Raw genomic sequence first — 13,009 nt, 5'->3', positions numbered from 1 at the left:
CAGGGCTGAAGAAACACAACTTTATTCTCTTAGTTCTGTTTATATAGATAATTTCTACCCTTTTCCTATGAATAATATAGGGCCTGTATCATGTTTCCAGTACATATAATTATATAACTACTTTTTGAGCCCTTTGGCTATACTTGTTGAACTAACTGCATATTCTATATAAAACTATCATTAACATTGTCATGAATTTCTTGTTAAGCATGCTTTGATGTATTTCAAAGCCGTTTGGCACGTTTATATTAACTTTTATTTTTGGATTAAATATATCAAGCTTTAAAGTTATTACTGTAATGTACACGAAAATCTGTACTAAGTATCTGTCCGGCCTTTTAATGCTAATAGTTGTAGCTCTTTCTTTTGACTAGCAGCAGTATGAGAACAACTAAACACTAAATGCGTACCAGTACCAATGCTGCGTGACCTGTGACACTTTTACTTTAAATGTGGATCAGACTTGTAAAAAAAAAAAAAACAGTTTTCCTTTTGTTTGTGTGTGTCAACACACTGTAACAAAGTTCCAGAAACTCTCACCACAGTGTTTCAGTGACAAATTTTCAGCTGCTTTTCTTTCATCCTCCCTATTTTGTCACTCGCATTTTATAATTTTATTCTGATACTTTCATACGGAGGGCAGCCCGGTGGCGCAGCGGGTTTGACCCAGTCCCGCTCTCTGGTGGGTCTAGGGTTTGAGTCTCGCTTGGGGTGCCTTGCGACGGACTGGCGTCCCGTCCTGGGTGTGTCCCCTCCCCCTCCAGCCTCGTGCCCTCTGCTGCGGGGTTAGGCTCTGACTTGCCATGATCCTGCTTGGGATAAGCAACTTCAGTCTGTGTGTGTGTTTCATACGGTCTCATAAACTTTCTGTGCAATTTTGGTCATTTATTTTTTTAAGTTCGGAAGCTTAGTATTTGCAGAAAAAAAATAAAGTGTTTCTTGTAAACTACAGAAAGGTGTTAAAATAAGGCCAGTGCACTGAATGTGTTATAGGTGGTAAAATGACTGTCCTTTATGGTTACATGGAGGTGTTTTCAAAGAGTTTACAGTATCTTTTACAGTACAGATACGTTTGCTGTTGTCTCCTGCTACCTCTGCATTAATTTCACTGTGCTACCATGATGGACAAATTTTATCCTAAACATAAAAAATTTGTATGGTATTTGGGTATTGTTTGATTAAAAAAACCTTTAGCTCCAAACTGTGAAAAATTATCCACACTCAATCCACATTAATGATGCTTTCCATTATTTATAATAAAAAATAGTCCCACTACACACCATTTCCTTTCAAGACTCTTTTCCAACCAGTCTCCATTGTTGTAACATAGGAACACCCTGTATAGTCTATTTCAATCAGTAAACCTTATGCGGTCAGCACCTAAAATTTTTCAGCAAAAATACAAGCCTAATTTATTTTGAATATAATTCTGCAATCATTCCACGGAACTTTATTTTATGGATTTTGGTGCACATCAAAATTCAGGAGAAATGAAAAAAGAATGAACAGAACATTTATTGATGACTTAGGACTTCATATCACACAAACTATAAAGCTTGAGACAGTAATACTGTTCCCATTAGAGAGAGAGTCTTGATCCTGTTATACACCTTAAAGAGGACCTTTAAACAGAACATATCATAGGGAATACCCTTGCTTTACAAACTTAAGGAATTCTTATGGTAAAATACAATTTATGTAAACATATTCTTAAAGTTCCTGAGTGGTTTTTGACCACATACAAGTGCTTTTTGAACAACCTTTAAAATGCACAAATTCACAGACCTGTGCTATTATTTAGGCCATAGACTGGAATTTGTTCAAGCTCAACCCTTCTTGATATTGAGACAACTTTTAGTGTAGCTTCCTTCATGGCACAGGGGAGGACACTTCACCTTTCCTGACATTACTCTGGGAAGTTTGATAGTTCTGACATTATTGCAGTGGAAAATGCATTTCCTGTTAGGACAGTTCAATGTTCTCAAAGATCATGTGGTGCTGACCACTCTGTACTATGCAGCAGTGAGACTGTTAGCAGGAAAGATTTTATCTTGCGCCACCAACAGACACACAGCCTGACACACATCCCACAGGTCCAGTACAGCTCAGCTGGACCTTCATTCTCTGGCTCTCTCTCTCATGGTTGCTCAACTTAACACCAAACACATGGATGATGAGGTTTCTTGATTGGCACATTGTAACGCATCCGGGTCTAGTTAGGTCACTTCAGACCTTCGTCGGTGCTCTTGAACATGAGGATGGCATTGTAGATTTTGAGGGCGGGGCCAAGTTTGATGCTCATTATCTTGACAATGTCAGCCTGCGTCAGCAGCAGGAAAGCTTCACCATCAATCATCTGTGGACAGATGGCATCCCAGTTCAAGCACCAGGAAAGAAGCTGGATTTTGTTCAAATGCACAGGAAAAACACAGAGAGGAAAGGACTGCAAGGACAAAATGTCCAAGTTTGGTGTAAAATATTCTGACTACACTGATCACACCACACCATCCAATGGTCACTAACCTCATCCCTGAAGAGACGAGCTTGTTCTTCACAGCCGGTCAGGTTCTGAACGAAACTGAAGACCTGTTTCCAAACCAGATCACACAGTTACACATCTATTTAAATTTCCCACACACTACTGATGAGCTGGCAGATTAAAAGACAACAAAAGCATTTGCATTTCATTACCGGAAGAAGATGTTTTCTTTATAAAACTCTGGCTACTTGCAACAAAATACCCAGTTACACAGTTAAAATAACACTCTTTAGCAAAAACAAGGTGACTACTCCATTGACATTACTCACATATTGCTCTTTTTATTATCAATCCCTTCATGTCTCTGGTAATTTTGCTGGATCTTGCTACAGCCTATATTAATTGCTTTTGGGAAGGATGCTATAAAAATGCACTGAATTGATTTACATACACTATATTTTACAAATTCTGAACTGCCTTAATCAGCATTTTCTTGAAAGTTACCACTGGGCATATCCTGCAGCCAACAGCTTTTCCTCATATGGCCAAGACAGACCAATGATGCTCTGAGGTCCTAACCTCCTCCACGGTCCAGGTGGCCACCTTGCTGGCGTGGATGCCAGCCACCCCTGGCAGCAGTTTGCAGTGCTGTTCCCAGCAGAGGGACAGAGTGCGGTCAGGGTGAGCGGAGAGAGCCGACATGAACAGGGATGGGTACACCCCCTCCACGGTCATACCTGAAAAAATCACATAGCTGAGACACTGCCAGCTACTGCTTTCTACCACAATGCCCTAATGTGACTCACAAACTGGGTAAGAAGCAGAATACTCACTCTGGTAAGTTCTCTGCTGGCTCTTCCTGTATTTGGGTGGACGTCCAATCCTGAAGACATGCAAAAGCACACTACTAGTCAAAATGGGCCATTATAAAAGGGCCATAATGAACTGAGCTTCCAGTGTTTCCAGTGAATAGCGCAGTGCTGTTGCAAGGGACACCAAGGTTACCTGCCATGGTAGCGCGACTTCTTGTTTCGCTGGCCAAACATGAGCAGGTTGCGTTTGGCACCAGGGCCCTCGGTATCAGACAGCTCCGTCTTCAGACGACCCTGGTTGCGTTCAGCCAGTGGGCAGCCTGACAGACAGTGGTGCGCTGTGAAGCGTCCAGTCACATGACCTGTTCCGTCGCAGCCCGGAGTGGGGCACTTCCTGTTTTCCAGTTAAAGTAGACATTAAATCCATATCAAAATCTAAGTATAGATTAAACTACAAAATCACCAGGGTTAAAACCAATGCAAAAATCTACACTACACATATTCATAACAAGATGAAATGTCGCTAAAATCAACAGCTTTATCTGACTGTAGAAACAAAACACTGTGAAACACTTAAACGTAGAAACTCCGAAAACTGGGTTCTGAGTAAAACTGTTTCTTACATTTCCTCATAGCTTGATAATTACATACAAAAGTTCTGCGTTATTTTAAACAAAGAAACATTTCAAGTATTTAATTGAAATTAACAAATTGTCAGTGTGAAACAGTTTCACGTATTTTCATGCTTAGTTTCAGAAAGTCTTATTTCTTATTCATGAAAAGTTGGGATATGTGTAGAGCACTCCCTTTCCACACATGCATCTATAAAGAGAGTTCCTCTTTTTGATATAATGAAGCAAGCCCTATGCAAACTAGTTTGGAAACTGCATGTCGTGCATAAGCAAGCCTGCATGGAGACAGCTGCGGGATGGAAATTAAAACCTGAGTCAGGAATGAACACCGGTTTTTGACTATTTCACACTCTCAAGTTCAAAATGTAAAATACTGGATGACCTAAAGTCACACATTAAAGCTGACGGAAGCTATAATAAAAATGTTTACCCGTATGTCTTCTATTCTATATCTACTGTGTGTCCAAGCACTGGACATCTACCTGTGGTGGAAGCTGTACTTTGTGTTTCTAGAATGAGTTATTCCTTTACAGGGCACCGAGGAGAAGCTTGTCTGTCCTGAAACCGGTTGTTCTCGGGGTCCTGTGGGCAACCCAACAAAAGACACACATATACAAACACACAAAAACAATACACCACAAAACACAGACCTATAAGCACAAAGGAAACCATTTCAACAGCTGCCATTTCAAACTACTCAACAAAGCTAACTAGTTCCACAAGCATGAACACATGTCTTTGAGGTAGCACACAGTTACATGAGTTTTCAGCTATACTAGGTTCTAATAGTGCCATTGAGTATTTTTGCTGGAGGGAAACACTAGATGATTAGTGAAGAAGAGTACGGGAGGCTGGCTGTTACCGGGTGGCTGGGCATTGGACTCACGGAGGGGCGGTGTCAAAGGGTGCCCAGTTTCTTCACACCAGCCAGCCGGGTGGATGTCTGGGTGGTCCGCATCCATCCATTCATCATATACGTGACTCCAGCCATCAAAGTGGATCTTTGAGATAGGGAAGACTTCCATGTCAGGCTGCATCAAGCTGGATTGCCCTCAGCACTTCTGGTATGGATTCAGTAAATCTAAATGATAGTGTGTTTGTGCAGCATCATCATTTAGAGCAGTTTAGCTACCAGATTTGTGCCGTGTCAATCAACCTTAATCCTGTGTGTGTCAATATCTTCCACAGTGGCCACACGGATCAGGGCTGGACTTCGCTTGTCCACAGCTTCTAACTTCATCTTAACCTGGAATGCATGGGGTGGACGCTGGGGATGACACAACAGACAGCAGTCATGTACAAATATCAGACACACAAGCGAATCTGTTTATAGAAAAAAATTAAAAAAACCTCTTTAAAATGAATTGGAAATGGGGATCTTAATCACAAAAATTGAATATGATTCAGATTTCTATTTGGGACAGCTGGTAGTGTAGTGGTTAGTGCAACTGCCTTTAGACCCAAAGGTTGCGGGTTTGAGCCTCACCTCCATCTGTAGTACCCTTGAACAAGGTACTTAGCCTGAATTGCTCCAGAACTACCCAGCTGTATAAAGGGGTAAGTAATTGTAAGTTGCTTTGGAGAAAAGCGTCAGCTAAATGAATAAATGTAATGTAAACATTGTGACTTTGTACTGTACTTATCAACACAAAGGCTTTTGTTTGATCTTGGAAACAATGTTTTATGTCAGTTAGGAACAATGGACCCAGAAGAGATCAACAGATCATAAGGAGAGTCATAACTGTATGACACAAATTTAAATTTCATCTCAATTGGGGAGAGGAGAGGAGAGGAGAGGAGGGTACATACCACTTGGAAAGCCTCTGGTGATACAGCTGTAGACCCTGTTTCTTCCAGGTACCTCTCCCAGGAGAACCTGTCTGGATCTGGGTAATCTACAGGATGAAGACAATATGTTATTTTGCATGATCCCTCTAGGTACCCACATGCCTCATGGAAGTGGGCAGAGAAGCTCTCAATCACCTTGTGGGGGAGTGAGGGGAAGGCCTCTCTCTTGGCACCAACCAATGGGGTGAATGTATGGGCTGCTGGCATCACACCTATTGTGGAAGAAAGGAAAGGGCTTGAAGGATAACATGAGTATGTAAAGCATACCAGCAGAAAGGTTTTCCTGCATGTACTTGTGGCAAATATCTTGCCACGTTTTTCTGAAAACTCACCAGTAGTCATAGGTGTCATCCCAGTTGTCAAAGTGCACAAGAAAACGATTGTCTACCACATCTGTCACTGTGGCAACGCAGATAAGGGATGGATTCATGCGATCTACAGCTTCTAGCTTCATCCCCACCTCAAAGTTGCATGGTGTTTCAGTCTAAACAAAGGGAACCCGGGAAAGTTTCATAGGAGTAACTCCACCGGCATTCCACCCACACAATTTTACTTAAAGTGAGGGAAAAGACTCACTCGACCAGGGCTGACAAATAGTTCCTTTGGGGCCACTTGTGCCTTTGTAAGTTTTAAGTAGTTGGACCAGGAGAATTCCTCCTCCTTATACCCTGTATGACAGTAAGATACAAGAATGTGACATTTCTTAAGCAGCAGCAAACATTTTAAGAAGATGCCCACTCCACCAATGTTCTCTGACCTTTGGGTGTGTAGAGCTTGTGCCCCGTTCTCTCGCACCAGCCCGCCGGGTGGATATCGAGACAATTGGCATTGACCCAGAAGTCATGGCACTCGGAGTAGCCGTCAAAGTGAAGCCTCATCCTGTAGCCACACACCTGACAAGGGCCAGAACGAGGATCTTCTCAAGTCCAAGGCCAACTCCATCCAAGTGTCACGCTATGCTACCCACCATGATGAAGAGCCCAGTCAGGCAAGGAGCATACCAAAACACAATCCAGTCCCCACACACAGCCCCTGAATTACACTCATGCCCATGAAGCCCATGAACAGACTCAAAACAGTAGCAAAGGACACAGAGACCCTGCCGGCTAGATACCTCGGCCACAGTCAACACGAAGTACATGGACGGGTGCTGGGGATCAATGCCTTCCAACTTCATGCCTGACCGGAAGCCATTCTTCCGCTGTGGGACCCTCTGAGACTGAAAGAAATCAGTAGTGGACACAATCATCCTCAAGGTCAGAGTCTGGAGCCACAGGGATCAAAATGCCTAGTCCTCCATTATCTCAAACTGTGATTATGTATGGGCATATCTGAGCTGCGATGGAGCGTACCTCCTGGAAAAGCTTGGGAGGGGCAACCACAGCCCTCTGCTCCTCCAGGAACTGAGACCATGACCACTGCTCCTTCTTGGCCTCTGCAGGGCCTGCAGGGAAGAAAAAGGCTTCGGCATGGCAACTGCTTAATCAGACTGGAAGCAAAAACTCCCAGCTCCTTGACTGGTCATCTAACAAAGAATTTCTTAGTATGCAGACATGTGCTATAAACAGTGCAAAAACTCAACATGTAGACTCCATGTCAGGACCAGTCCCACTTTTTAAAAATTGTGTTACCGATGATACTGTGCTGTTTCTTTCAGAAATAGTTGTCTCTAAAACAAGTGGGTAATGACATGGGGTCATCACTTGACCCCTTTTGCAAAGAGTTACACAGCTATTGTATACATCTATAAATGTATGAAAGAAGTTTTTCTACTCAATATCAATATAGACAACAACACGTGAAAATTTGGTTGTATTATTACATGCTACAATTTGGGTAATGCTTCCATGGCCACACCTGATCTGTTGTGTTTGCTCTCGCCAGCAGAGCTGCATATTTTAAGGTCCTCAGTCTTCTCCTCCTTCAGCAAAAATGAAACCATAGCAAAAAAATCAAATAAGATCCATCAAATTTTAGTGCAGAGCAGCATTTACATTATTCAAAGCAAAAGAAGAAAGACAATCTGTATGAAAATTTTGGAAAGCCAAGATCCTGATTGTGAAAAGAGAATTACAGCTGCATCATGTCAAACAAGCCCATGTGTCAAAATAAGTTCCTTGACATGGTCAGCCTGGTGTCTCAAACCCACCATGGCCTCAATCTCAGACTCTTCCTCCGACGGGCTTGCATAGTCCTTCCTCTTCCTCTTTTTCATGGGCTTCAGCAGCTCTGGGTCCAAGGCTGTCACCTGGCTACTTGACATCTTCTCATCTGTCTCAGTTCTGAGAAGAGAAAACAAAAGAAAACCAGGATGAAAACTTGTAACCAAGCTGTTAGCTGGTCAAGGAGAAAACAGGCTCCTCCACTTTGAGGTTCCTCCTCTTTGGTTTCATCACAGGTTCTTACTTGCTGTTGGCTAAGTCTCTGTGCAGCTCCTCGGAGCAGTACCTCTTCTCCTGGTCAAAGCCATCGTGGTGGCTTGCACCCTCCTGAGGCTTAGGCTCTTCCTTGACAGGCTGTTCCAGTTGTACTGAACAGCCACTCACAGGCCCAAGGGCAACACCTTCTGCAGGGACAACACCAACAACACAAGGGCAACACCATTTACACTCAGCTACTCAAGTTTAAGCTCTTAAAGAGTAGGTATCAAAATAGGAAATGAGAATATCATTATGCTGAGAGACAATCGGCAAAGTCTGTTGGATTCAGTATACCTTTGTTCTGGGTTTCTGGACCTGGAGAAATCTGATTTTGTTCACACATGCCAGGTTTAGCAACCTTCCTGGCAGGTCTTTTCTCAGGATGTTCCTCCTTTGTAACAGTTGCTTCAGCCATGGGTTCGGCACAGGTCACCTTTCTGTCACTCACCACTTCCAACGTGCCAGAGTCGCTCATGCGGAACTGCAAAGCACACATTGCATGCGTGTAGACAGCATTCGTGTGACACGGGGACATGTATGCAACAACAAATCCATGTAGCTGCCAACTCCAGGTAGAAAAAGCAACGGTAAGCTTTTGTGGAGCGCGCATTGTGACAAGCCAGCCTCATGGTGGCAGTTTTGCATGGGAGATTTCAGGTACTTCATGTGACACTGAGCTGATGGAGGTACAGGGTGCTCACCTTGAGGTTGCTGCCCGGAAGAATTGCCATTCCTTCCTTCCACTCCAACACGTGGACTATACTGCAGGTCCCACCCACCTGGGACGGCATGGCAGAAGCTTCTGGCTCATTAGTCCCACCCCCCTTCACCACCTCCACTCTGCTGTGTGACACGTCCCCCTTCTGTGCAATAGGAGTGTTAGCTGAGGAGAGAACACCGGACCACGCAACCTTTAACACAGAGTCTTTTCCTTCTTACTTTCAGTAAAGGATCAGTATGATCCAGGAGAAAAATCTAAATTACATAAGTGCAATATACCAGCTTTTGTCGTTTTCTAAGGAAAAATATTCTTCATCAGGAGATACTCATATGTGAAATAAGTATGTTAAGTTTTATGGCTCTGCATTAAACACTTCCCTAAGGCTGAATGTTTGAAACTGAGCATCAAAATTAGCCTGGTACCATGTCATTGTGTGGCAGACCAGGAAGGCTGAAGTACTGTACAGTCTTAACCAAACATGGCTGCACACATTCATAAAAATGCACCTACAGTTCGGGAGTATCAGCCAAAAAAAAGGAAAGAAGCAGAGAAGAAGAAAGATATTACTTTTAATTTCTAAAAGTATCTTTACCCTGGCATTTTTATTGGATTTATAACGGTATGTTATTCCATGACATTAAGAAAAAAATTAAAAATTAATGTAGTACTACTTTTTTCTGAAAATTTAAAAAAAATATTTTAAAATATAATAGGCAGAACAGGAAGTAAAAAGTAGAAAAACTGACCATGCTGTGACATACTTAAGAGGGTAAGTGAAGTACTCCTCAGTCAAGGTCTGTGATGTTTCCTCATGGTGGATATTAACAGAAAGACACAAGGAATTTCACTGCAACAGACTCTTACCTGAAACAACGAGGGACGTGGTAGTCTGCGGACAAAGTCTTTGAGGCAAACCCTCTTCCAGTGGGACGATGTCGGGGGTGTCAGAAGCTGGGGCATCTCCACCTACAGTCAGGACCTCTAGGTCTACTTTGGCACTCATGACCACTGCCCCACGGTGCCGCTGGTGAAAGAAGTAGGGTCTGGGTACACCAGCACAGTTTCCAGTGTCCGCAGGCAACGAGTCTTTTCTTCTAAAACTGCTGACTGACTCTGGTAAAAGTGTCTTAATGAATTCCGCCTCATGCTGAGCAATGTCTCATCTTTTTTCAGTTTGTGCCTGCAGGTTGACATTGCAGCAAACATTTGTATCAAACACAATTAAAGACTCCATTGTAGCCATGCCTCAATAATATTGCTAATAAATTCAAGAAAATGATGTCACCTTCAAATGTTACAACGTAATTCAACATTTTTATTTGAAACTCTTATAACATTCAGGTGTTTGTGACCTGAAATGGCATTTCCCATTGTGTTTTCGCCCCCCATAATTAAGGTGCCATGAAATCATACACAGAAAACTGCACATTTGAGATCTTTACAACTCAGTCTTGTCTACAACAACTATGTTATCCAAGAGGGTTGTGTGTGCTTTGCTGGAAAGTGCTTGTTTAGAGGTTATAGTATGTAGGGAAGCACAGGCAGTCGGAGGAAGAAGGCTATGAAAGTTCTTACTGAGGCTCCAGAGAGGGTACCTAGATCGCTCTGGATCAGGAGAGGTAAGTCATGGGTTCAAGGTAGTGCTACTGGAGGCAGGCTGAGATCTGATCAGCCCTGCTCAGGTTGCCTGGGTGAGAGTGTCTGATGTTGAAAGAAAGCACCCAGCGTCCCACGGTTACATCACTGGTGATGTCTCGAGATACATCTCACAATGTGTTATATAAACATTACAGGCCACTTTAACCAAGAGTGGTATTAAATTTTATACAGGGCTAGTGGCTTTCAAACTTGGTTTTCATTATATCTAAGTAGTTTAAATATACTGATTTGCCTGTATCGACATTAATGGCAAACATGGTCCAGGGGAAGGAAAGAGGGATAAGAATACACCTGGTACACACAGGTGATGCTGGGAAAATAATAAATTGCGTGTGTTTCTGGGAAGCTCATGCTCTCAGGATGTAGTTCTCTTGATAATGAGTATTGGGTCAGTCAGAAGTAATTCTGAACCGTCTTCAGGAATACTGACACCACCTAGTGCTTAGTTATCACAAATACACTGTACAATTCTACATTTACATGGCACTTTTCTCCAAAGCAACTTACAGTTTAAGGTTACAATTACTTACCAATTTATACAACTAGGTCATTTTACTGGAGCAATTTAGGGTAAGTACCTTGCTTAATGGTACTACAGCCAGAGGTGGGTATTACACCTCCAATCTTTGGACTTCAAGGCAGCAACTCAACCACTACGCTACCAGCTGTCCCCAACTCTACAATTGCAGCATTAGAAAGATCTGCAGTCGGTTAACTGACAGACAAAAGGATAAATAATAATAATAACGACAACAAAGTGTTCACATGTATAAACCTATGAGAAAATACACTATGATAGTATTTGGTGTGCTAACGCCAACTTGACGAAGGGAGTTTGACGTGTCCTGCCGGCTGTCCATCCTGATAGACATTTTCTTTTGTTCAGCAGACACTTTTCTCCAAAATCATGTACAGTTAAGACTAAACTAAGTGCATTTCACAACAGATGAAGAGCGTTAGATGATGTAGACCTACAATTATCAAAGTACTACTTGTCTGATACCACCGTGGAAATTGAAAAATTTAAAAAAAAAAAAAAACATTGCACGTTTTGAAACCCTGCTCAGATCACAGTAGTTTAGTCCATGTGAATCTATTAATAAATAAGCCCAACCCAGATCCATCCCATTAGTATGTAATGCATATGACATGTATGTTTGCGTAAGCAAACACTGGCATGGATATGCATTCCTTCAACTTGCTCCCTGATTCTAAAGAAGTGGCATTCACACATCAATATGCAGAGCTTGCTAGGCAGGGGGGCAGAAAAGAAGAATAAACGGAGAAATCCGGGACGTGTCATGTAAGCGGGTGTACCCCCCCACCCCCCGGCGGACAGTGTCAGTGGTTCAGTGAGGGCAGCGCTGGGACTGGCGAGAAAGTGCGCTCAGCATTCTGCTCTTCACACACCGACACACACAACACATAGATGAGCACACAGACAGTGGGGGAAAAAAAAAAAAAAAAAAAACAGATTTAAAAATTTAAAACAGCCATCTTTTGCGAACCAACAGAACCACGGTATAGTTCACTGGCATTATTATTTATGCGCAGAAATTGAGGACGAGCGGCTGTGTAGCGGCTCACGGATCATAAGCGCTCCTGAGGTGACGGTGTCCTCCGAAATTCGCGTGTGCGCTGCGATTTTGGTACATCCTAAATCCCACATCTTTGTTGTAAATGAGGCTGCCCGCTGGCTGCAAATACACATGACATTGCCATTGCGCTAGAAATCCTGCGGAGTCAAAACAAGCAAATTTTCCGCATTTCACGGCAAAATGGCGGAAAGACCAAAATCACCGAATCATATTTCAGGGGAAAATAGGAGTAGTTTGTTTCCTAACCGAACCCCTACGACTGGGTACCTTGCATGGGTGTTGAACCATATTTATTTAACATTATGCAACACAGGACAGCCGTGCTATTTGAAATCCCACAGAGATCGCGTGCTATAAACTAACGCAAAATACTGCAACATCTAAATCTGAAAAGTACATTCAAAGCTAATTGGACTGGCTTCAGAATTTGATTTACATGTTAGATGACAGCAAAACGTTATGGATGGAGGAGCAGACCCCTTTCTTTCTTGATAGTTGGCTATTTACAGCATTTATTTTGCTATAGTTCATTATTTCAGAAATATGTCTATAAAATGTTTCTGAACCTGCCTTGCAAGCTAACGGAATAAAATATTCTTACCAGCCACTCGTCTTTGCAGGTCGAGGAGCCCGAGTGCGCATGCGCGGAGAGCCGGCTCAGCTCCCTCGCGTGTCGTTGCAAATGTGTGCTAACGTCCGAGCTAAAGCCAGTCGCCGGCTAACAAAACATTGCCTGGCATTTTCCCTTCCACCTCTCACGTCGGGCACGGTCATTCAAGTGGTAGCGGCGCGTACCTCAATAGCTGTATTTAAAGCCCACAGATCAAGCGAACAAACGCG

General features: G+C 42.8%; 1 protein-coding gene across 6 annotated transcripts; it reads right to left on the bottom strand.

Moving 5' to 3' along the window:
- Positions 1 to 1,396: 1,396 nt before the first annotated feature.
- l3mbtl1 (L3MBTL histone methyl-lysine binding protein 1) lies at positions 1,397 to 12,816 on the bottom strand. Of its 6 annotated transcripts, none has more exons than XM_018760178.2 (22): positions 12,771 to 12,816; positions 9,777 to 9,936; positions 8,893 to 9,054; positions 8,486 to 8,672; positions 8,178 to 8,337; positions 7,921 to 8,053; positions 7,629 to 7,692; positions 7,124 to 7,233; positions 6,886 to 6,990; positions 6,529 to 6,664; positions 6,348 to 6,439; positions 6,104 to 6,255; positions 5,907 to 5,983; positions 5,733 to 5,818; positions 5,080 to 5,190; positions 4,786 to 4,924; positions 4,406 to 4,505; positions 3,485 to 3,685; positions 3,313 to 3,362; positions 3,059 to 3,216; positions 2,524 to 2,586; positions 1,397 to 2,356 (listed from the first exon to the last, which is right to left on the bottom strand). In XM_018760178.2, exons 2-22 carry the CDS (start codon positions 9,870 to 9,872, stop codon positions 2,222 to 2,224), a joined length of 2,517 nt encoding a protein of 838 aa, XP_018615694.1. In that variant the 5' UTR covers positions 9,873 to 9,936; positions 12,771 to 12,816; the 3' UTR covers positions 1,397 to 2,221. The 6 variants fall into 6 exon arrangements, with proteins under 6 accessions (XP_018615694.1, XP_018615661.1, XP_018615686.1 ...); XM_018760145.2 differs by having other exon boundaries at positions 8,893 to 9,074; positions 12,771 to 12,810; XM_018760170.2 differs by having other exon boundaries at positions 4,810 to 4,924; positions 8,893 to 9,074; positions 12,771 to 12,810.
- Between the last annotated feature and the right edge of the window lie 193 nt (positions 12,817 to 13,009).

The sequence above is a fragment of the Scleropages formosus genome, chromosome 2 (genome assembly GCF_900964775.1).
Source record: "Scleropages formosus chromosome 2, fSclFor1.1, whole genome shotgun sequence".
Lineage (NCBI taxonomy): Eukaryota > Metazoa > Chordata > Actinopteri > Osteoglossiformes > Osteoglossidae > Scleropages > Scleropages formosus.
This window is presented reverse-complemented; position numbering and strand designations above follow the sequence as displayed.

What these genes read in the sequence shown, in the direction of transcription:
- l3mbtl1 (XM_018760145.2), bottom strand. Translation starts at nt 9,915, where the DNA reads ATGAGTGCCAAAGTAGACCTAGAGGTCCTGACTGTAGGTGGAGATGCC. An exon ending in TCCCCTCACTCCCCCACAAG is followed by an intron (nt 5,819 to 5,906) that starts GTGATTGAGAGC and finishes TTCATCCTGTAG; the next exon opens with ATTACCCAGATCCAGACAGG. An exon ending in AAGTCGCGCTACCATGGCAG is followed by an intron (nt 3,363 to 3,484) that starts GTAACCTTGGTG and finishes GCATGTCTTCAG; the next exon opens with GATTGGACGTCCACCCAAAT.